Genomic DNA, 26,356 nt, shown 5'->3' with positions numbered 1-26,356 from the left:
AGATTGACTCACTAGCTAGAAACGTGGTCTCATGATCCAGCCCATGTGTTTTTGTTATTTCACCTTTATTTAACCAGGTAGGCTAGTTGAGAACAAGTTCTCATTTACAACTGCGACCTGGCCAAGATAAAGCAAAGCAGTGCGACACAAACAACAACACACAGAGTTACACATGGAATAAACAAGCGGACAGTCAATAACGCAATAGGGGGAAAAAACTGTCTATATACAGTGTGTGCAAATGGCGTGAGGAGGTAAGGCAATAAATAGGCCATAGTAGCGATGGTTTCAACTGGGCCAGGGGAAATGACTCTAGCTGACCTATATGAGAAAGGAACTTCTAAAGGTGTGTGTGTGTTCATACGCATGTACGTGTGTGCTTGTGTATGTGTGTCCATGCAAGCCCCTACGCACGTGTGTGTGACTGTCATGGTCAGCACATGGCAGAGAGAGGAGCTGGTGGTTTTTATAGTAAGTGTGCTGTATAGGCCTAGTGTATACAGGTTCCAGCGGCTGGGAACCAGTGCCCTACTCTGGTACAGGGGGAGCAGCAGTTGAACCGGTGCCCTACTCTGGTACAGGGGGAGCAGCAGTTGAACCGGTGCTCTACTCTGGTACAGGGGGAGCAGCAGTTGAACCGGTGCTGTACTCTGGTACAGGGGGAGCAGCAGTTGAACCGGTGCTGTACTCTGGTACAGGGGGAGCAGCAGTTGAACCGGTGCTGTACTCTGGTACAGGGGAGCAGCAGTTGAACCGGTGCTCTACTCTGGTACAGGGGGAGCAGCAGTTGAACCGGTGCTCTACTCTGGTACAGGGGGAGCAGCAGTTGAACCGGTGCTCTACTCTGGTACAGGGGGAGCAGCAGTTGAACCGGTGCTCTACTCTGGTACAGGGGGAGCAGCAGTTGAACCGGTGCTGTACTCTGGTACAGGGGGAGCAGCAGTTGAACCGGTGCTGTACTCTGGTACAGGGGGAGCAGCAGTTGAACCGGTGCTGTACTCTGGTACAGGGGAAGCAGCAGTTGAACCGGTGCTCTACTCTGGTACAGGGGGAGCAGCAGTTGAACCGGTGCTCTACTCTGGTACAGGGGGAGCAGCAGTTGAACCGGTGCTGTACTCTGGTACAGGGGGAGCAGCAGTTCAACCGGTGCTGTACTCTGGTACAGGGGGAGCAGCAGTTCAACCGGTGCTGTACTCTGGTACAGGGGAGCAGCAGTTGAACCGGTGCTGTACTCTGGTACAGGGGGATCAACAGTTGAACCGGTGTTGTACTCTGGTACAGGGGAGTAGCAGTTGAACCGGTGCTGTACTCTGGTACAGGGGGATCAACAGTTGAACCGGTGTTGTACTCTGGTACAGGGGAGCAGCAGTTGAACCGGTGCTGTACTCTGCTACAGGGGGAGCAGCAGTTGAACCGGTGCTGTACTCTGCTACAGGGGGAGCAGCAGTTGAACCGGTGCTGTACTCTGGTACAGGGGGATCAACAGTTGAACCGGTGTTGTACTCTGGTACAGGGGAGCAGCAGTTGAACCGGTGCTGTACTCTGGTACAGGGGGAGCAGCAGTTGAACCGGTGCTCTACTCTGGTACAGGGGGAGCAGCAGTTGAACCGGTGCTGTACTCTGGTACAGGGGGAGCAGCAGTTGAACCGGTGCTGTACTCTGGTACAGTGGGAGCAGCAGTTGAACCGGTGCTGTACTCTGGTACAGGGGAGCAGCAGTTGAACCGGTGCTGTACTCTGGTACAGAGGGATCAGCAGTAGACTGGGCCTCTCTGCTAAACCAACACACACAACATAAACATCCTGATACCCTGGTAGCGGTGGGAGTGAAGGAGTAGGGTGAAGTTGACCTACACACTGACCACTTCCCTCTCTAATGGTTAATGTTAGGGTTGAGGGAGGGGAAGCTGATAATTCTATGCATCTACAATAGCCATCTTTGCTCTATGATGATGCTGAAGCCCCTGATGCCTCGTCATACTGTCAACATCCCCATTGGCATTATAGGCTGTCCACACCAGTAGCTGACACAGAGCCAGCCACACACACAGTGGTTGTCACACAAGACAGACACACACTATCCCACCCACCCGGCCGTGTGTCTGTGTCTGTGTGCGTGGTACCCCCCCCCCCCCCCCCCCCACACACGTCACTTCCTGCCAGGCTCATTGGGAGCTCTGCTGGCTTCCTGTTGTGGCCGTTTCTCACAGCTCTAAGGCAGAGAGAAAGCGCAGAGTGAGCGGCAGTCAGCCAACGCCCTGACTGTGGGAAAGGTGAAGTGCACCCCAACACAACCTCCTCATCCTTCATGACCACAGTCCTCCACCCTCCACTCAGAGGAGCAGGCCCTCTTTTGTTTTCCACTATCCACACTTACATATGACGTAGGATCAAGAAATGTGTTGTGTACTGTTTGCTAGTATAATGGAACATAGGCTGAGATGCATCATCTCCAGACTATAGTCATTAGTCAGACTGACCCCAAAGCCAATCAACGATGCTTCACACAGCTGTCTGAGACAGCATCATCACATAGCTTCCATCTCTAACATTGTTCCTATGGTCTCTCTTTCTCCTGCTCCCTTTAATACTCTCTCTTTCACACACACGGAGACACACGGAGACACACGGAGACACACACGGAGAGACACAGAGACACGGAGAGACACACGGAGAGACACACGGAGACACACACGGAGAGACACACGGAGAGACACACGGAGACACACGGAGACACACGGAGACACAGAGAGACACAGAGACAGACACACAGAGACACACACAGACACACGGAGACACACGGAGACACACGGAGACACACGGAGACACACGGAGACACAGAGAGACACAGAGACACACACACAGAGACACACGGAGACACACACAGAGTAATCTATTATTCCAGTCACATTACCGAGCACACAATAGAGATCCCATCAGTGAATACTGTGGGTAGGCACTCTAGCATGTACAGCTCTATATGTAATGGATCAAAAAAACATCCTTTCACTTTAATCCCCCTCTCCCACAGCCCAAACAAATCAAGTTCCTAAAATTACACAACCAAAGCATGACCAGCCTTGCCACGACATTTGAATGGCACATTTTCTTGAAATGCTTCGCTACAGAGGTCACAACAAAACTGACTGTTAGCAGCAGCACTGCAGCCTTTACAGGCTGTAACACAGGGCCTCCATCAACAGCACTGATCAGTGACTTCTGCTGTTATGACAAACAAACCTGTTGCTACCTGTTCTAGAACTGTAGAAGACAAGGAGAGAGAGAGAGAAGAAGATGGAAAGAGATGGTTTGGTTCCGTTGAGCCCGCCTGCGTCCAATGTGACTGCCAGAGAGAAAGGGGCCACTCATGGGGAAATGTTATCAGCACAGTAACCAGGCCTTGAGACAGAGTCCAAATGGTACCCGATGCCCTATTTAGTTCACTCACAAAACGAATATTAGACAGCAAGGCTCTTGATCCGGAGGGGATTCTATGCTCTTACCAAGAGGAGTTTGACTGCAAGAAGCTAACCACTTAGCTAGATAACTAGCTACTAAATGCACAACTGCAGAGCATTTAGCACATTTTAGACAGTTAACTTAATAGTTAGAAGATATCTAGCTGGCAAACATTTAGTTGTGAATTCCATACTGTAACTAAATCACCTGGCGTGTGGCACACTGTCAGTCAGAGGTTCAGTCAGTCAGTCAGTCAGAGAGGTTCAGTCAGTCAGTCAGAGGGGTTCACAGTAGAGGTCGACCGATTCATTCGGCATGGCCGATTAATTTGGGCCGATTTCAAGTTTTCATGACAATCGATAATCTGCCTTTTTGGACGCCGATTACATGGCAATCCACGAGGAGACTGCGTGGCAGGCTGACCACCTGTTACGCAAGTGCAGCAAGTAGCCATGGTAACTTGCTAGCTAGCATTAAATGTATCTTATAAAAAACTATCAATCTTAACATAATCACTAGTTAACTACACATGGTTGATGATATTACTAGTTTAACCAGCTTGTCCTGCATTGCATATAATCAATGCGGTGCCTGTTAATTTATCATCAAATCACAGCCTATTTCAACTTCACCAAACGGGGGATGATTTAACAAAAGCGCATTGCCGAAAAAAGCACAATCGTTGCAATAATGTATCTAACCATAAACATCAATGCCTTTCTTAAAATCAATACACAACTATATATTTTTTAAACCTGTATATGTAGTTAAAAGAAATTCATGTTAGCAGGCAATATTAACTAAGGAAATTGTGTCACTTCTCTTGTGTTCAGTGCAAGCAGAGTCAGGGTATATGCAGCAGTTTGGGCCGCTTGGCTCGTTGCGAACTGTTGAAAGGCCATTTATTCCTAACAAAGACCAAAATTAATTTATGGCCAGAATCTTACATAATAATGACATAACATTGAAGGTTGTGCAATGTAACAGCAATATTTAGACTTAGGGATGCCACCCGTTAGATAAAATATGGAACTGTTCCATATTTCACTGAAAGAATAAACGTTTGGTTTTCGAAATGATAGTTTCCGGATTTAACCATATTAATGACCAAAGGCTCGTATTTCTGTGTGTTTATTATATTATAATTAAGTGTAAAATGTAATATTTGATAGAGCAGTCTGACATAGCGATGTAGGCAGCAGCAGGCTCATAAGCATTCATTCAAACAGCAACTCTTAGCAATGCTTGAGTCACAGCGCTGTTTATGACTTCATGCCTATCAACTCCTGAGATTAGACTGGCAGTACTAAAATGCCCATAAGAACATCCAATAGTCAAATGTATATGAAAAACAAATGGTATAGAGAGAAATAGTCCTATAATTCCTAATAATAACTACAACCTAAAACTTCTTACCTGGGTATATTGAAGACTCATGTTAAAAGGAACCACCAGCTTTCATATGTTCTCATGTTCTGAGCAAGGAACTTAAACGTTAGCTTTTTTACATGGCAAATATTGCACTTTTACTTTCTTCTCCAACACTTTGTTTTTGCATTATTTAAACCAATTTCAACATGTTTCATTATTTATTTGAGACTAAATTGATTTAATTTAGGTATTATAATATGTTTTTTAAAAAGTGTTCATTGTTCATTTAGTATTGTTGTAATTGTCATTTATTACAAATGTATATAAAAAAATTGGCCAATTAAATCGGTATCGGCTTTTTTGGTAGTCCAATATTTTTGGGGTCCTATGACAATTACTATGACAACAAAAAACATGAATGCAATATTGTTACTAAAGTACTGAGCATTATTACACAGATATAAGACCACTTTAGGCTCTTGCTACGTGTTACTGAATGTGCCAACTGCCTACTTTGGTGATGAAAGTGCAAGGCTGCAGGCGAACACCTGTTGCTAGTGAACAGACCCTTATAGTGGTTAAATCCCTGTAAAGTGACACTAAACACAAGGACCCAACAGCTGAACAACAAGATCCTGTTCAACCAGAATAATACATCAAATGTGCTGGTAACCTATAGATTCACAACGCATTATTTGTTTTACAATGCATCCCTACAACTAATGTTACAATGTGTCAAGCATGGAAACAGGCCTCCATTTTTTATTCAAGAAGAATGAGGCTGTCCCTCTACTATTATTGTACTAATACATCGAAGGCCTCTAAATTAAATAATACATAGCCAATAAATAACATAACCTCAAAATAACAAATGTGTGCGACAACTGATATAATAAACGGAATCCTGCAGAAAACTATTGACAATTTATATGATCATAACTCCAACAACTTTCCCTAGAATAGTAAGCTGCATGGAATCTGTTTTCAGGACTATGTAAATCAGTGGCATTCCGGGTGGAATTGTTTCTTAGTCAACTTAGTAAGTAAACATTGTAAGCAAGGCCATCCCATCGCCGACTCGGAGTAGAAGACATTTTGTGGGTGAGTTCTCACGCTCACCACCAAAGCTCATTACAGACTAAACTTCTGAGCTCTCTGAATCCTTTCGCAAAACACAGAATTTAATCGGCTATCTATTGACAACAAGTGAGCAAACTTTGCGGATACATTTCAGATCAGAATAATATTTTTCTCACGATCTAGTATAACTTACCGACTCCGTCTTCCGACTTGAGAACCATTTTTCGGGCTAGTGGGCTATTCCAAATGAGTGGGTGCTTCAAAGTTTTCACCGCTCACCTAGCGCATACGAAACCAATGCTATTTAAACTGTTAATTGAATAACTTTGACTATTATGTACTGGAATCACGTCTATAAAACACGGTACGTGATGGGTTGTATTCAAAGGAAGGGAGTTAGCAGTTGAAGGGAGTGGTTTCGAGTACTTTGACAAGCCAATCTGTGTCTGCGCAGCAGTGACTCTATTCGGGAAGAGGCGCGGCAAATGGCACGCACGTCCCGTATCTGCGTACTGCGCAGTATCATCACAGAGCTTCTGAACCCAGGAAACGCTTGTGAAACACACCAAGCCGACCAGCCCGAGTTTTGGGCTTTGACAAGTCAATGAGAGAAGGGACAAATTCTTCCTTAGTTATTCATTTTCTCGCAATCTAAAGGCCCAACCTAGATGCGAGCCAATATATTAAGTAGTTGAACATGCTATTACTCCAACCTCGTGAAATTGACATACTGATACGTTTTAATTTTTGTCAAAAACAACTTTATATCGAAGGAGTGCCAATGATTTGACGCCCCGCACATGCGCTGTTTGGCGTTAGACGAAGTACTGTCTTTGGTATAATATGGCTCGCCAGCTTGTAGTCCTAAAAGCTGGAAATGAGATACCCCTGTTTCGTTCAGACACCCCTAAGGGAAAAATGAATGGGGAAAGAATCGTTTTTGGGGGGATAAACGCGAAAAATAAGGTCTGAGGTTAACACAGGCTGAGGAGATCTTATAAGTTTTGCTTTAACATGAACTTAATGAATTATGAAGCCTTTGTGTGCTTTTTTTATTACATAAATGTGTCAAAATTCACATAAAGTGACTTTAGCTGATGAAGATTATCTCATTAGTGATAAGAGTAGGCAACAGCACGTCTGCCATGTTGATCCTCAACACTGGGACCCCTCAGGGGTGTGTACTTAGTCTCCTGAGGGGGAAAATGTGTTGTCGTGCCCTCTTCACAGCATGACAACACATTTTCCCCCTCAGGTGACCGAAAAGATTTGGCATGGGTCCCCAGATCCTCAAAAAGTTCTACAGCTGCACCATTGAGAGCATCCTGACCGGCTGCATCACCACCTGGTATGGCAACTGCTCAGCATCTGACCGTAAGGCGCTACAGAGGGTAGTGCGTACAGCCCAGTACATCACTGGGGCCAAGCTTCCTGCCATCCAGGACCTACCCCCAAGCCATAAGACTGCTGAACAATTAATCAAATGGCCACCGAACTATTTACATTTACCCCCCCCCCCCCCATTTGTTTTTTACACTGCTGCTACTCGCTGTTTATTATCTATGCATAGTCACTTCACCCCTACCTACATGTACAAATTACCTCGACTAACCTGTACCCCTGCACATTGACTCAGTACCAGTACCCCCTGTACATGGCCTCATTGTTATTTTATTGTGTTTTTATTATTTTTTACTTTAGTTTATTTGCAGGGAAAGAGATTACCAATGTACTGCACTATCTGTGTGTCAATCTGTGCAATATTGCTGCCTTCAACACTCCACCACATCCGTCAGACTCAAATCAGAGGTGTGTGTGTGTGTGGGGTCACATAGGCCTACTTCAGAATTCAGAATACTGCAACTCTACCTCAGAATCCAATGAGACAATAAACAGGAACACAAACTATCTGGGACTTGAATGGAAAGTAAAGAAATGACTTTTTCATTGTTAGTCTACTTATAATGTAGGCCTTTGTTTGTGGCAGTATTATGCAAAAGAGAGATACAATATATAGTATTTAAAGTTATTTATTAGTTAAATTAGTAAATTAAACTAGTAAATTCAATAGGTTAATGAGCACAGACACAGAAACCGTCCCAAAATTGTCAGACTCCAGCGTGATAAAATGCCCGGGCTAGTCCGCCCCTGGCCTAGGCCCTATGCTGTCATTCACATCTCATCATAGGTTCACTGACAGTCAGCCGATACTATAGGCGTATTACTCTTACAAACTGGTTGTGTCATAACACAGTTCAGTTGCACAACACATTCTACAACATTAATGCAACTTTTTGTAACACTTGGGTGTAATTCTTTACTCCTGTATATACATATAGGGTATGAGCCTTCATAATGCCTTTATAACATGTTGTATCTATCTACACTGCAATGGCTGTTATTTATTTTATTTATTTATTTAACCTTTATTTAACTAGGCAAGTCAGTTAAGAACATATTCTTATTTACAATGACGGCCTACCCCGGCCAAACCCTAACCCGGCCAAACCCTAACGCTGGCCCAATTGTGCGCCGCCCTATGGAACTCCCAATCACGGCCGGTTGTGATGCAGCCTGGAATCGATGCAGGGTCTATAGTGACGCCTCCAGCACTGAGATGCAGTGCCTTAGACCGCTGCACCACTCGGGAGCCCACATGACTTTGATAAAGGGGTCATACATGCTTATTACAAGTCTTACAATGCATTAAACCTGTTTCCTACTGTTACTCAACTGGTCTTGTAGCAATATTGGTAAGAAGAAGTCATCTCTGTGGCAGCTGTTTCTCTGTAGCTCTACAGAGGTTTACTGGGCTTGGAGCAGTCAGCTGACATCTTCATTAAACATCAATACTATACTGTGGTAATTCTGGTAAAGATGAGCATGACTTCTGTCACAACACCAGCACGTCTACGGCACTGCAGTTAGAGAGTCAGATATGGTATGAGCATGTCCTGGCCTGTTTAAACACTAAGCCCAAGAGGAGGAATGCTGTTTGAGCAGTCTTGGGAGGCAGGAAGTGGGAGAGAGGGAATGACAGGTAGACTCTCTTCCAATTTGTCTTCTTGCCTCCTTCTTAAACCACATTGGAGGAAAAGATCAAAGGTCCCTCCCCTCGGACCTTCTCCTCCAATGCGACGTAAGGAGAGGATGCAAGGAGTCAATGGAAGACAAATTGGGAAAGAGCCGTCTACTTTCTCCTTATTCCCTCTCTCTGGTCTGACCAACTGGGAGAGGTGGTGTGAAGAAGATGTTGGTCCCATCCTGAAACAACCCCTAGACACTGGTGGAGATGTGGATTTTTTTAAATGGAACCTTTATTTAGCTAGGAAAGTCTGTTAAAAACAAATTCTTATTTACAATGACGGCCTACATCGGTCAAACCCGGACAACGCTGAGCCAATTGTGCGCCGCCCTATGGGACTCCCAATCACGGCCGGTTGTGATACAGGCTGGATTCGAACCAGGGTGTCTGTAGTGATGCCTCTAGCAGTGAGATGCAGTGCCTTAGACCGCTGCGCCACTCAGCAGCCGTGAAAGGTCTAGTTCTACTACATGACTCAGAGCAAGCCTACAAGGTCTAGTTCTTCTACATGACTCAGAGCAGGCCTACAAGGTCTAGTTCTACTACATGACTCAGAGCAAGCCTACAAGGTCTAGTTCTACTACATGACTCAGAGCAGGCCTACAAGGTCTAGTTCTACTACATGACTCAGAGCAAGCCTACAAGGTCGAGTTCTACTACATGACTCAGAGCAGGCCTACAAGGTCTAGTTCTACTACATGACTCAGAGCAAGTCTACAAGGTCGAGTTCTACTACATGACTCAGAGCAGGCCTACAAGGTCTAGTTCTACTACATGACTCAGAGCAGGCCTACAAGGTCTAGTTCTACTACATGGCTCAGTGCAGGCCCACAAGGTCTAGTTCTACTACATGACTCAGAGCAGGCCTACAAGGTCTAGTTCTACTACATGGCTCAGAGCAGGCCTACAAGGTCTAGTTCTACTACATGACTCAGAGCAGGCCTACAAGATCTAGTTCTACTACATGACTCAGAGCAGGCCAACAAGGTCTAGTTCTACTACATGACTCAGAGCAGGCCCACAAGGTCTAGTTCTACTACATAGCTCAGAGCAGGCCCACAAGGTCTAGTTCTACTACATGACTCAGAGCAGGCCTACAAGGTCGAGTTCTTCTACATGACTCAGAGCAGGCCTACAAGGTCGAGTTCTTCTACATGACTCAGAGCAGGCCTACAAGGTTGAGTTCTTCTACATGACTCAGAGCAGGCCTACAAGGTCGAGTTCTTCTACATGACTCAGAGCAGGCCTACAAGGTCGAGTTCTTCTACATGACTCAGAGCAGGCCTACACGCCATACAGTAAATGTACCACCAAGTCTATGAGAGGACTAGGCAGAGCTACTACCACACGGCGTGTATTGGTCTGATCCTTTCACATCTACAGACGTGTCTATGGGTCCTAGGCCAGGGGCTAGGCCATTTTCTCTTCAGCATCTCCGTTTGAGAATAAGTCTACATGAGAGAGGGACCACTCATGTGCCACACTCTAGAATTAAACACATATTGAGTTCCACCTAAAACAAAACATCATTTTGTAGTATGACTTTACTTGTAAATGACTTGTGAAGCATCTAGCAATGCTATAAAGCATTTTGAAGTTGTTGTTCATTTAAAGTCCAAATACCACCTTTGTCCCATGTTGGTCACCACTAAGCCACAGTATGAGAATCCTCCTTTGGGGGATATTCACTGAACGCCCCTGTTGTGCTCCTAAATGCCAACTTGAGATAGACATGATGACAATGTACTACTCTGTGTGTGGTTGTTGACCGGTTCCAACAATGATCCAATTCACTGTAAGGAGTTCACCCCTCAAGCTCTGCATAAACCCAAAGACAAGTGATAGGAAAAGAGCCCTTACCTTATTCATACCAAAATGCACTAGGATTCTGACATTCTTAACAGTAGGCAAAACTGCAGATATGTTGCACTCATACTCATCCTCTCCTTGGTCCACATTAACAGATGCAAAGAGGATGCTTCAGTAAATCTGATGTAAACTGGATGTTTATGTAAATATTATGTAAATGTCACAGTTGTTGATAGAGTGTAAAGAAAGGTCTTTGTTTTAGGACATTAAATCATGCGGCTGCTTACTGGTCTAAATAAGCAGGAAATAAATCCATTACTGAAAAGGGCAAATTCAATTCTGTTCTCTCAATGATGTACAACTGTAAAGCATCTTTGTCTACCAACATTTTCAAAAGTATCTTAATGACGTTTTCTGGTTGAAAACTAGTTGAGAAGACATCATATAACCAAATTACAACCAACTAGTAACAACATATTTATCATGGGAAGATAAACACGTCATGGGACATACGTCATTTTGGTTGTTACCTGGTCAGATTACATCCAACGAAATATACATTTTTCTGGAAAAAAGGGTAAAATGTAATGAATAAAGCTTCCTTATAAAACCAGTGTACTGTAGACTACAACCTGACCACGGTGTTATAAAACCAGTTTACTGTAGACGACAACCTGACCATGGTGTTATAAAACCAGTGTACTGTAGACTACAACCTGAACATGGTGTTATAAAACCAGTGTACTGTAGACTACAACCTGAACATGGTGTTATAAAACCAGTGTACTGTAGACTACAACCTGACCATGGTGTTATAAAACCAGCGTACTGTAGACTACAACCTGACCACGGTGTTATAAAACCAGTGTACTGTAGACTACAACCTGAACATGGTGTTATAAAACCAGTGTACTGTAGACTACAACCTGAACAAGGTGTTATAAAACCAGTGTACTGTAGACCACAACCTGACCACGGTGTTATAAAACCAGTGTACTGTAGACTACAACCTGAACATGGTGTTATGTGCATCTGAAAGCCAGGGATTTCTCAATACAGGGTCCATCTCAAATGTATGTACAGTTGAAGTCAGAAGTTCACATACAGGTTGGAGTCATTAAAACTTGTTTTTCAACCTCTCCACAAATGTCTTGTTAACAAACTATAGTTTTGGTCGGTTAGGACATCTACTTTGTGCATGACACAAGTAATTTTTCCAACAATTGTTTACAGACAGATTATTTCACTTAAAATTCACTGTATCACAATTCCAGTGGGTCAGAAGTTTACATACACTAAGTTGGCTGTGCCTTTAAACAGCTTGGAAAATTCCAGAAAATGATGTCATGGCTTTAGAAGCTTCTGATTGGCTAATTGACATCATTTGAGTCAATTGGAGGTGTACCTGTGGATATATTTCAAGGCCTACCTTCAGACTCAGTGCCTCTTTGCTTGACATCATGGGAAAATCAAAAGAAGTCAGCCAAGACCTCAGAAAAACATTTGTAGGCCTCCACAAGCCTGGTTCATCCTTGGGAGCAATTTTTAAATGCCCGAAGGTACCACGTTCATCTGTACAAACAATAGTATGCAAGTATAAACACCATGGGACCACACAGCCGTCATACCGCTCAGGAAGGAGACGCGTTCTGTCTCCTAGAGATGAATGTACTTTGGTGCGAAAAGTGCAAACCAATCCCAGAACAACAGCAAAGGACCTTGTGAAGATGCTGGAGAAAACAGGTTCAAAAATATCTATATCCACAGTAAAACGAGTCCTATATCAACATAACCTGAAAGGCCGCTCAGCAAGGAAGAAGCCACTTCTCCAAAACCGCCATAAAAAAGCCAGACTACGGTTTGCAACTGTACATGGGGACAAAGATTGTACTTTTTGGAGAAATGTCCTCTGGTCTGATGAAACAGAAATAGTACTGTTTGGTCATAATGACCATCGTTATGTTTGAAGGAAAAAGGGGGAGGCTTGCAAGCCAAAGAACACCATTCCAACTGTGAAACACGGGGGTGGCAGCATCATGCTGTGGGGGTGCTTTGCTGCAGGAGGGACTGGTGCACTTCACAAAATAGATGGCATCATGGGGAAGGAAAATTATGTGGATATATTGAAGCAACATCTCAAGACATCAGTCAGGAAGTTTAAGCTTGGTCGCAAATGGGTCTTCCAAATGGACAATGACCCCAAGCATACTTCCAAAGTTGTAGCAAAATGGCTTAAGGTCAACAAAGTCAAGGTATTGGAGTAGCCATCAAAAAGCCCTGACCTCAATCCCATTGAAAATTTGTGGGCAGAACTGAAAAAGCGTGTGCGAGCAAGGAGGCCTACAAACCTGACTCAGTTACACCAGCTCTGTCAGGAGGAATGGGTCAAAATTCACCCAACTTTTTGTTGGGAGCTTGTGGAAGGCTACCCGAAACGTTTGACCCAAGTTAAACAATTTAAAGGCAATGATACAAAATACTAATTGAGTGTATGTAAACTTCTGACCCACTGGGAATGTGATGAAAGAAATAAAAGCTGAAATAAATCACTCTACTATTATTCTGACATTTCACATTCTTAAAATAAAGTGGTGAACCTAACTGACCTAAGACAGGGAATTTTTACTGGGATTAAATATCAGGAATTGTGAAAAGCTGAGTTTAAATGTATTTGGCTAAGGTGTATGTAAACTTCCGACTTCAACTGTATGTCACATAGGCCTACTGTCACATATATCTAATCAGAAACCACTGACCAAGTCATGACTGATGAGCTAACATTATCTTCATTAAAGACGTGCCAGATCATTAGTTGATTATGGCAGTCAGTGTGTTCAAGTTCACTCTATAAAGACTAACACTGTTACACTGAACAAAGGAAAACTCCACTGTCACGGCTGTCGTAGGAAGGAGTAGACCAAAGTGCAGCGTGTGTGTCGTTCCACATTTTATTTACACTGTGGAACTATGCAATACATATAAATAAACTGACTAACAAACCGTGACGCAGCGTTAACAAACACGTACTCAAAACAATCTCCCACAAACCCAGGTGGGACAAACACCAACTTAAATATGACCTCCAATTAGAGACAACGATGACCAGCTGCCTCTAATTGGAGATCATCTCAAACAAAGCCCAACATAGAAATACAAAAACTAGAGCAACCCAACATAGAAATAACTAAACTAGGAAACCCCCCTGTCACGCCCTGACCTACTCTACCATAGAAAATAACAGCTTTCTATGGTCAGGATGTGACATTCACAAACACTATAAAGACTAACACTGTTACACTGAGCAAAGGAAAACTTCACAAACACTACAAAGACTAACACTGTTACACTGAGCAAAGGAAAACTTCAAAAACACTATAAAAACTAACACTGTTACACTGAACAAAGGAAAACTTCACAAACACTATAAAGACTAACACTGTTACACTGAGCAAAGGAAAACTTCACAAACACTATAAAGACTAACACTGTTACACTGAGCAAAGGAAAACTTCACAAACACTATAAAGACTAACACTGTTACACTGAGCAAAGGAAAACTTCACAAACACTATAAAGACTAACACTTTTACACTGAACAAAGGAAAACTTCAAACACTATAAAGACTAACACTGTTACACTGAACAAAGGAAAACTTCACAAACACTATAAAGACTAACACTGTTACACTGAACAAAGGAAAACTTCACAAACACTATAAAGACTAACACTGTTACACTGAACAAAGGAAAACTTCACAAACACTATAAAGACTAACACTGTTACACTGAGCAAAGGAAAACTTCACAAACACTATAAAGACTAACACTGTTACACTGAACAAAGGAAAACTTCACAAACACTAAAGACTAACACTGTTACACTGAGCAAAGGAAAACTTCACAAACACTATAAAGACTAACACTGTTACACTGAACAAAGGAAAACTTCACAAACACTATAAAGACTAACACTGTTACACTGAACAAAGGAAAACTTCAAACACTATAAAGACTAACACTGTTACACTGAACAAAGGAAAACTTCACAAACACTATAAAGACTAACACTGTTACACTGAACAAAGGAAAACTTCACAAACACTATAAAGACTAACACTGTTACACTGAACAAAGGAAAACTTCACAAACACTATAAAGACTAACACTGTTACACTGAACAAAGGAAAACTTCACAAACACTATAAAGACTAACACTGTTACACTGAACAAAGGAAAACTTCACAAACACTATAAAGACTAACACTGTTACACTGAACAAAGGAAAACTTCACAAACACTATAAAGACTAACACTGTTACACTGAACAAAGGAAAACTTCACAAACACATTCAACTTTCACACTGTTTCACTCTAGTTTGTTTTCACAACTGGACAGATGGAAGCACGGCTATTTGTTGAATGTTATTTTTCCTTGTATTGTTCCAACATCAAGGCCATGTCTGCTGGTATGCTGGTGTGTGTGTGTGTGTGCGCGTGTGTGTGCGTGTGCGTGTGCGTGTGTGTGTTGCATCCTGGTATTCTTGGAATGTGACAGTAGATGTTGGCCAGTAAAGTTATTAAATATTTGGGAAGAATTTCTGAAGGCTCATATCTACTAAAGTTCGAGACATAGCGTATAGTGTTCTGTAGCTAAACAGCTGGATTTAAAAACCCAGAAAAGACAGGGTAAAACATTTAAACACAGCACTATACACAACAACAGTGGACAACTCCCAGAGATACACATTCACTTGGACATGGGCTACTACTGCTGCTACTGCACATTAGCCTCATCAATACAGACAGTGTTATACACATTCACAATATCACATTAGCCTCATCAATACAGACAGTGCTACACACACTCACAATATCACATTAGCCTCATCAATACAGACAGTGTTACACACATTCACAATATCACATTGTGAAAACGCATTTGAGGATGAAATGTGTATCAGGCCAGTGGATTACAGGGTTTAGTGTAACTAAGGGGGCAGAGCCAACATGCAGGCCATTATTCTCATGTTAGACTAGAGAGAGGCACCGCGCAGGCCATTATTCTCATGTTAGACTAGAGAGAGGCACCGCGCAGGCCATTATTCTCATGTTAGACTAGAGAGAGGCACCGCGCAGGCCATTATTCTCATGTTAGACTAGAGAGAGGCACCGCGCAGGCCATTATTCTCATGTTAGACTAGAGAGAGGCACCGCGCAGGCCATTATTCTCATGTTAGACTAGAGAGAGGCACCGCGCAGGCCATTATTCTCATGTTAGACTAGAGAGAGGCACCGTGCAGGCCATTATTCTCATGTTAGACTAGAGAGAGGCACCGCGCAGGCCATTATTCTCATGTTAGACTAGAGAGAGGCACCGCGAAGGCCATTATTCTCATGTTAGACTAGAGAGAGGCACCGCGCAGGCCATTATTCTCATGTTAGACTAGAGAGAGGCACCGCGCAGGCCATTATTCTCATGTTAGACTAGAGAGAGGCACCGCGCAGGCCATTATTCTCATGTTAGACTAGAGAGAGGCACCGCGCAGGCCATTATTCTCATGTTAGACTAGAGAGAGGCACCGCGCAGGCCATTATTCTCATGTTAGACTAGAGAGAGGCACCGCGCAGGCCATTATTCTCATGTTAGACTAGAGAGAGGCACCGCGCAGGCCATTATTCTCATGTTAGACTAGAGAGAGGCACCGCGCAGGCCATTATTCTCATGTTAGACTAGAGAGAGGCACCGGTCAGGCCATTATTCTCATGTTAGACTAGAGAGAGGCACCGGTCAGGCCATTATTCTCATGTTAGACTAGAGAGAGGCACCGCGCAGGCCATTATTCTCATGTTAGACTAGAGAGAGGCACCGCGCAGGCCATTATTCTCATGTTAGACTAGAGAGAGGCACCGCGCAGGCCATTATTCTCATGTTAGACTAGAGAGAGACACCGCGCAGGCCATTATTCTCATGTTAGACTAGAGAGAGGCACCGTGCAGGCCATTATTCTCATGTTAGACTAGAGAGAGGCACCGCGCAGGCCATTATTCTCATGTTAGACTAGAGAGAGGCACCGCGCAGGCCATTATTCTCATGTTAGACTAGAGAGAGGCACCGTGCAGGCCATTATTCTCATGTTAGACTAGAGAGAGGCACCGTGTAGGCCATTATTCTCATGTTAGACTAGAGAGAGGCACCGTGCAGGTCTGTCTTAACTCATAATATAACAGGCCTCAAAAGCCTGCCCTGTCTGAGCGATCTCTGTCTGTGTGGACATACAGTGCTCACTGACTAACTGAGCATCATGAGAAAACCCACATCACATCGTACATGTATGGATGCTCGAGGAAGAAAGGGAATTAACCCAAACCTCTCCTTGAGTACCCCCATTGTCCTCAGCTAGTCCCCAGCCAGTTCCACTGTACAAGCACACCTCATTCAACTGGTAAAAACATCATCAGCCCTTTATCTGGTCAGAACAAGCAGACCTATATTGAACTGGTTAAAAAATCATTATGCCCTGTATGACTTGATTCAGGTGTGATTGTACTGGAGGTGTCATGCCCATAGTGAGACAGGCCTCAGGACTCAACACCCTGGCTTCAACGTTTACAATATGTCCAGCATAGGACCCATAGGGCTCTGGTCTAAAGTAGTGCACTATATAGGGAATAGGGCTCTGGTCTAAAGTAGTGCACTATATAGGGAATAGGGCTCTGGTCTAAAGTAGTGCAATATATAGGGAATAGGGTTCTGGTCTAAAGTAGTGCACTATATAGGGAATAGGGCTCTGGTCTAAAGTAGTGCACTATATAGGAATAGGGCTCTGGTCTAAAGTAGTGCACTATATAGGAATAGGGCTCTGGTCTAAAGTAGTGCAATATATAGGGATTAGGGCGCCATTTTGGGGACGCAGACATAGTATTTTCTCATGCAGCTGAGGTGGTGTGGAAGTCAAGTATCCATGGTGATAAATGTATATACTCTCTGTTGCAATTCCTCTGAAATCACAAGGGTTAGTGTGCAGAGTACAGTGTGGTTCACAAGGACACATTGTATAATGGCTCGGGACATTGTGATTGAGTTTGACACAAGCCCAAGGTTCCAAGGAGTTGGCAGTACCACTGGACCAATCTGAACGAGGCTTATAAAGCATATCAACACACTAAAATGGGTTAACTGTTACGAGTGAGCTGAGAGTCGGGAAGCACGTTCAGGGAGTGAGTGTTTTAATAAATAAACAAAACATGACACACAGACAACGCACCTACATGAAAACAGAGTCAATAACACCTGAGGAAAGAACCAAGGGGAGTGACAGATATAGGGAAGGTAATCAAGGAGGTGATGGAGGCCAGGTGAGGGTCATGAGGCGCTGGTGCGCGTGACGATGGGAACAGGTGTGCAGGATAATCAGCAGCCTGATGATCTAGAGGCTGGAGAGGGAGTATACATGACATTAACATTAAACCCACTAAAAACACTCAGCGCTTTTAACTTTGCCCAAAAATCCCAAATGGTAAGACTGGCCTCTTCAGGACATTTGTATGTATTACAGTTTCCCAGGCCAACATAATGGGAAAATAAAGATATTACCTCATGCAAGAGTAGCACAAATTATGATGAAAGATAGCACATGAATAAAACTATTGAGACAGTCCCCAGGGAGAATATGCAGTCGTTTACCTAATTGCCTCATATTGTTTTACTTCCTAAACATGTATTTATTTTCCCACCAGGCACTGCACTATCCTTTGTTGGGTGCTGGTGATGTCATAGAGAGATGAGTCTGGGGTGTATCAGCTGAATGCAACATAGACAGAGATATTAACCTGGAATGAATCCCCAGGCAGAGGCAGGCCTGAGTGTGTGTGTGGACGTGTTTAACTATACTTGTGGGGACCAGAAGTTGGATATTGGATTTTGAATGGGACTGAATTGTGTGTGTGTGTGTGTGTGTGTGTGTGTGTGTGTGTGTGTGTGTGTGTGTGTGTGTGTGTGTGTGTGTGTGTGTGTGTGTGTGTGTGTGTGTGTGTGTGTGTGTACGCACATGTGTGTTGTGACAAACTCTACTTTAAGCATCACAAGCACATATCCTATACTATACATACTGTAGAAAGCTTAGAATGCTTATCAAGTAACTGAAGAACCATTGAGCTGTACCACTATTCCCCCAGTCCCACTGTCAAAGTGATGCCATTTCAGCCAGATGCTAGGATTATCCATTGATGGCTATGGTTCATGGTGAGGAATAGAGGGTGTGGTATTATTTTTTGAGAGTATTATTTAGAGAGTATTACTGCAAGATAATGAGTCCTGTGCTGTTCTTATTATGAGCCTGGAGCAGTGTGGTCTATGGTAGATGTCAAAACACTGTACTGCTGCCCACTCATAAACACATGAACACACATACAGAAATGTTAACACACACACACACACACACGAATGTGTCCTGAAGGGTCCATCAGGGCTGTCAAGGGCTCCAGAGTGTGACTGATGACAGCCTTGGGCTGATTTCCAAATGCTACCCTATTCCCTACATAGGCCCTATATAGTGCACACCTTTTGACCAGAGCTCTATGGGTCATAAGTAGTTCACTAAATAGGGAATATAGAGTGCCATTTGGGACGCAGAAAGGGTGCGTGAAATACAGGCCTCCTGACTAGACGGGTGCTGTTGGAGCCCAGCCTGGGACAAGACAGTCATGGGACAAGGCAGTCATTCTACATTCCCCTGCTGTAGGCCACAGGGATATACAGTAATCTAACATGGGCCAAGGCAATAGAATCACTTATATACAGTCCATTCAGGAGGTATTCAGATCCCTCGACTCTTTCCACATTTTGTTTATTCTAAAACGGATAATTTTCCCCCCCTAATCAATCTACAAACAATACCCCATAATGACAAAGCAAAAACCGGTTGTTGTTTTTGTGCAAATGCATAAAAAATACTAAACTTAAATATCACATTTACGTAAGTATTCAAACCCTTTACTCAGTACTTTGTTGAAGCATCTTTGGCAGTGATTACAGCCTCGAGTCTTCTTGGGTATGACGCTACAAGCTTGGCACACCTGTATTTGGGGAGTTTCTCCCATTCTTTTCTGCAGATCCTCTCAAGCTCTGTCAGGTTAGATGGGGAGCATTGCTGCAGAGCTATTTTCAGGTCTCTCCAGGGATGTTCGATCAGGTTCAAGTCCAGGCTCTGGCTGGGCCACTCAAGAACATTCAGAGACTTGTCCTGAAGCCACTGCTGCGTTTTTTTGGCTGTGTGCTTAGGGTCATCGTCCTGTTGGAAGGTGAACCTTCGCCCCAGTCTGAGGTCCTGAGTGCTCTGGAGCAGGTTTCCATCAAGGATCTCTCTGTACTTTGCTCCATTCATCTTTCCCTCGATCCTGACTAGTCTCCCAGTCCCTGCCGCTGAAAAAAATCCCTGCAGCATGATGCTGCCACCACCATGCTTCACTGTAGGGATGGTGCCAGGTTTCCTCCAGACGTGACGCTTGGTATTGAGGCCAAAGAGTTCAATCTTGGATTCATCAGACCAAAGAATCTGGTTTCTCATGATCTGGGAGTCCTTTAGGTGCCTTTTGGCAAACTCCAAGCAGGCTATCATGTGCCTTTTACTGAGGAGTGGCCTCCGTCTGGCCACTCTACCATAAAGGCCTGATTGGTGGAGTGCTGCAGAGATGGTTGTCCTTCTGGAAGGTTTTCCCATCTCCACAGAGGAACTCTGGAGCTCTGTCATAGTGACCATTGGGTTCTTGGTCACCTCCCTGACCGAGGCCCTTCTCCCCCGATGTTTGTAGATTGACGAGGGGGGAAGAAAATGTGTAATCCATTTTAGAATAAGGCTGTAACATAACAAAATGTGGAAAACGTCAAGGGGTGTGAATACTTTCCGAATGCACTGTATCAGTCATGTTGCCTCACAGAAGACATCACACAATGGTCACCTGTCTGTCTCGACCCATAGTTAGATCCATCGAGCTGTCTCTCCCATCTCTTACATCAAATACATTAAAGGCCTGACTGCTCCATGGCTACCGGTCTGAGTGATAAACATGACTGCTCTATGAGTAACGTTACCAGTCTGAGTGATAGACATGACTGCTCTATGAGTAACGTTACCAGTCTGAGTGATAGACATGACTGCTCTATGAGTAACGTTACCAGTCTGAGTGATAGACATGACTGCTCTATGAGTAACGTTACCAGTCTGAGTGATAGAAATGACTGCTCTATGGGTAACGTTACCAGTCTGAGTGATAGACATGACTACTCTATGGGTAACGTTACCAGTCTGAGTGATAGACATGACTGCTCTATGAGTAACGTTACCAGTCTGAGTGATAAACATGACTGCTCTATGAGTAACGTTACCAGTCTGAGTGATAAACATGACTGCTCTATGAGTAACGTTACCGGTCTGAGTGATAAACATGACTGCTCTATGAGTAACGTTACCAGTCTGAGTGATAGACATGACTGCTCTATGAGTAACGTTACCAGTCTGAGTGATAGACATGACTGCTCTATGAGTAACGTTACCGGTCTGAGTGATAAACATGACTGCTCTATGAGTAACGTTACCAGTCTGAGTGATAGACATGACTGCTCTATGAGTAACGTTACCAGTCTGAGTGATAGACATGACTGCTCTATGAGTAACGTTACCAGTCTGAGTGATAGACATGACTGCTCTATGGGTAACGTTACCAGTCTGAGTGATAGACATGGCTGCTCTATGAGTAACGTTACCAGTCTGAGTGATAAACATGACTGCTCTATGAGTAACGTTACCAGTCTGAGGGATAGACATGGCTGCTCTATGAGTAACGTTACCAGTCTGAGTGATAGACATGACTGCTCTATGAGTAACGTTACCAGTCTGAGTGATAGACATGACTGCTCTATGAGTAATGTTACCAGTCTGAGTGATAGACATGACTGCTCTATGAGTAACGTTACCGGTCTGAGTGATAAACATGGCTGCTCTATGAGTAACGTTACCAGTCTGAGTGATAGACATGACTACTCTATGAGTAACGTTACCAGTCTGAGTGATAGACATGACTGCTCTATGGGTAATGTTACCAGTCTGAGTGGTAGACATGACTGCTCTATGAGTAACGTTACCAGTCTGAGTGATAGACATGACTGCTCTATGGGTAACGTTACCAGTCTGAGTGGTAGACATGACTGCTCTATGAGTAACGTTACCAGTCTGAGTGATAGACATGACTACTCTATGAGTAACGTTACCAGTCTGAGTGATAGACATGGCTGCTCTATGGGTAACGTTACCAGTCTGAGTGGTAGACATGACTGCTCTATGGGTAATGTTACCAGTCTGAGTGATAGACATGACTGCTCTATGAGTAACGTTACCAGTCTGAGTGATAGACATGACTGCTCTATGAGTAACGTTACCAGTCTGAGGGATAGACATGACTGCTCTATGGGTAATGTTACCAGTCTGAGTGATAGACATGACTGCTCTATGAGTAACGTTACCAGTCTGAGTGATAAACATGACTGCTCTATGGGTAATGTTACCAGTCTGAGTGGTAGACATGACTGCTCTATGAGTAACGTTACCGGTCTGAGTGATAAACATGACTGCTCTATGGGTAATGTTACCAGTCTGAGTGGTAGACATGACTGCTCTATGGGTAACGTTACCAGTCTGAGTGATAGACATGACTGCTCTATGAGTAACGTTACCAGTCTGAGGGATAGACATGACTGCTCTATGGGTAATGTTACCAGTCTGAGTGATAGACATGACTGCTCTATGGGTAATGTTACCAGTCTGAGTGATAGACATGGCTGCTCTATGGGTAACGTTACCAGTCTGAGTGATAGACATGACTGCTCTATGAGTAACGTTACCAGTCTGAGTGATAGACATGGCTGCTCTATGGGTAACGTTACCAGTCTGAGTGATAGACATGACTGCTCTATGAGTAATGTTACCAGTCTGAGTAGTAGACATGAAAGCAATGTATCAGGCTAAAGAGGACTCATATGTTCAAATGCTGGGCCAATTTCCTTCTCTTTACCAATGTTAGGAAGGAGGTATTTCCACCCAGAAGTCTGTGTGTGCTCATCTCCTTTCATTCCACCCAGAGAGCTTTGTGCATTCTATGAGCTTCTGTTTGGATTCCCACATTCAAGTCTCTTTGAAGTGGCTGACAGACAGTCTGGTGTCTCTGTCTGGCTCGGCATTATATACATTCACTTCTCTACATTAACTTACTTTTACCAACTACAGAAGCTGAGGTGGAAAATGTCACTAAAATACATCCAAATGGTGTTTATTTCAGTAGACCTGGTCTTGCTGTCACTGCACTGCACAGGGCCTGGTCTTGCACTGTGTACATTGATGTACCATTGATGAACCATTGATGAATTGCAGAACCAACATATACTTGGAGGCAGTCCAAAACCAACCTATGGCAATACAATCAAGGCAACATGGCATATCAACTGTATACAAGACAGACAGTAGTTAGGATGCTAATCATCATAGGGCCTTCATGGAGGAATCAAATACATGATGCTAATCATCATAGGGCCTTCATGGAGGAATCAAATACATGATGCTAATCATCATAGGGCCTTCATGGAGGAATCAAATACATGATTCTAATCATCACAGGGCCTTCATGGAGGAATCAAATACATGATGCTAATCATCATAGGGCCTTCATGGAGGAATCAAATACATGATTCTAATCATCACAGGGCCTTCATGGAGGAATCAAATACATGATGCTAATCATCATAGGGCCTTCATGGAGGAATCAAATACATGATTCTAATCATCACAGGGCCTTCATGGAGGAATCAAATACATGATTCTAATCATCACAGGGCCTTCATGGAGGAATCAAATACATGATTCTAATCATCACAGGGCCTTCATGGAGGAATCAAATACATGATGCTAATCATCACAGGGCCTTCATGGAGGAATCAAATACATGATTCTAATCATCACAGGGCCTTCATGGAGGAATCAAATACATGATTCTAATCATCACAGGGCCTTCATGGAGGAATCAAATACATGATTCTAATCATCACAGGGCCTTCATGGAGGAATCAAATACATGATGCTAATCATCATAGGGCCTTCATGGAGGAATCAAATACATGATTCTAATCATCACAGGGCCTTCATGGAGGATTCAAATACATGATTCTAATCATCACAGGGCCTTCATGGAGGAATCAAATACATGATTCTAATCATCACAGGGCCTTCATGGAGGAATCAAATACATGATGCTAATCATCATAGGGCCTTCATGGAGGAATCAAATACATGATTCTAATCATCACAGGGCCTTCATGGAGGAATCAAATACATGATTCTAATCATCATATGGCCTTCATGGAGGAATCAAATACATGATTCTAATCATCATATGGCCTTCATGGAGGAATCAAATACATGATTCTAATCATCACAGGGCCTTCATGGAGGAATCAAATACATGATTCTAATCATCACAGGGCCTTCATGGAGGAATCAAATACATGATGCTAATCATCATAGGGCCTTCATGAAGGAATCAAATACATGATTCTAATCATCACAGGGCCTTCATGGAGGAATCAAATACATGATTCTAATCATCACAGGGCCTTCATGGAGGAATCAAATACATGATGCTAATCATCATAGGGCCTTCATGGAGGAATCAAATACATGATTCTAATCATCACAGGGCCTTCATGGAGGAATCAAATACATGATTCTAATCATCATATGGCCTTCATGGAGGAATCAAATACATGATTCTAATCATCATATACCTATAATACTATCATAAAGTTTCATACAGTAGCCAGCTGCTAACATCCTTTATACTGGGCCTTTCTGCTGGAGATGTTGCTGCCCTGTGGATTGCTGCCCACTGTCTGGATCCCACCGCTGCCACCAAATGTAAGGAAGGCCGTTGGTGGCTGATTAAAGCACATTTCCTAGTCTAGTCCCAGTCTAACACAATGCATACTGCTGACATACAAGTTTCTGTGTACCCAGAGCAGAAGCCAGCAACCACATCTCCTTCTCCACAGCTGCCACCCGGCTTGGCTTTGATCCCAGAGGACCAACTTCCATGTCAAACGTCTAGCGGCAGAGGAGCTGTTAGTGTCAAACACCTGCCTCTGAGCCTCAGACAAGACAGCCACAGAGGCCCAAATGGCACCCTATTCCCTACATAGTGCACTACTTTTGACCAGTGTGCTATGGGTATTGCACTATATAGAGAATAGGGTGCATTTGGAATGTAGACAGAGGCTTTTAATTGCCCCGATATGAATCTCCTAATTATCTCCAAGCCCCCCACGCTTCCAGGATCAGTCCCTCGTTGTCCCGATGATCCTTCCACTAATTAAGGATCAGTCTTTCATCGTCCTGATGATCCTTCCACTAATTAAGAATCAGTCTTTCATCGTCCTGATGATCCTTCCACTAATTAAGGATCAGTCTTTCATCGTCCTGATGATCCTTCCACTAATTAAGAATCAGTCTTTCATCGTCCTGACGATCCTTCCACTAATTAAGGATCAGTCTTTCATCGTTCTGATGATCCTTCCACTAATTAAGGATCAGTCTTTCATCGTCCTGATGATCCTTCCACTAATTAAGGATCAGTCTTTCATCGTCCTGATGATCCTTCCACTAATTAAGGATCAGTCTTTCATCGTCCTGATGATCCTCCCACTAATTAAGAATCAGTCTTTCATCGTCCTGATGATCCTTCCTCTAATTAAGAATCAGTCTTTCATCGTTCTGATGATCCTCCCACTAATTAAGGATCAGTCTTTCATCGTCCTGATGATCCTTCCACTAATTAAGGATCAGTCTTTCATCGTCCTGATGATCCTCCCACTAATTAAGAATCAGTCTTTCATCGTCCTGATGATCCTTCCTCTAATTAAGGATGAGTCATATGATATCATACATGCCTTTCAAATTCACTGTCTCAATTACAACGGAAAAACATTAGAGACCTGAACCATGCACTGTCTGACAAATGAACGGTGAAATGTACGTACTATAGTGGTGCACTAACATGGAAATGGTTGTAACTATGAGTCATCCCATGGGTGAAATCAGGGCTCTCCAACCCTGTTCCTGGAGAGCTACCCTCCTGTAGGTTTTTTCTCCAACCCTGTTCCTGGAGAGATGCCCTCCTGTAGGTTTTTTCTCCAACCCTGTTCCTGGAGAGATGCCCTCCTGTAGGTTTTTTCTCCAACCCTGTTCCTGGAGAGATACCCTCCTGTAGGTTTTTTCTCCAACCCTGTTCCTGGAGAGGTACCCTCCTGTAGGTTTTTTCTCCAACCCTGTTCCTGGAGAACCCTCCTGTAGGTTTTTTCTCCAACCCTGTTCCTGGAGAGGTACCCTCCTGTAGGTTTTTTCTCCAACCCTGTTCCTGGAGAGATGCCCTCCAGTAGGTTTTTTCTCCAACCCTGTTCCTGGAGAGATACCCTCCTGTAGGTTTTTTCTCCAACCCTGTTCCTGGAGAGAAACCC

General features: G+C 43.6%; 1 protein-coding gene across 3 annotated transcripts in view; it reads right to left on the bottom strand.

The window, feature by feature from the left end:
• LOC115207325 (cytohesin-1) overlaps positions 1–26,356 on the bottom strand; it is a 109,178-nt gene that overhangs the window by 58,945 nt on the left and 23,877 nt on the right. Inside the window, exon 1 of one of the 3 annotated variants that reach the window (XM_029774343.1) lies at positions 6,103–6,354. The exons of the other annotated variants lie outside the window; for them this stretch is intronic. Coding sequence (XP_029630203.1) covers positions 6,103–6,130 — 28 coding nt within the window. The 5' untranslated portion in view covers positions 6,131–6,354. Of the gene's footprint in view, positions 1–6,102; positions 6,355–26,356 lie in introns of those variants that run through there. 3 annotated transcript variants of the gene reach the window in all.

The sequence above is a fragment of the Salmo trutta genome, chromosome 1, assembly GCF_901001165.1.
Source record: "Salmo trutta chromosome 1, fSalTru1.1, whole genome shotgun sequence".
Taxonomy (NCBI): Eukaryota; Metazoa; Chordata; class Actinopteri; order Salmoniformes; family Salmonidae; genus Salmo; species Salmo trutta.
The sequence above is the reverse complement of the archived record's forward strand: the minus strand, read 5'-3'. Positions and strand labels throughout refer to the sequence as shown.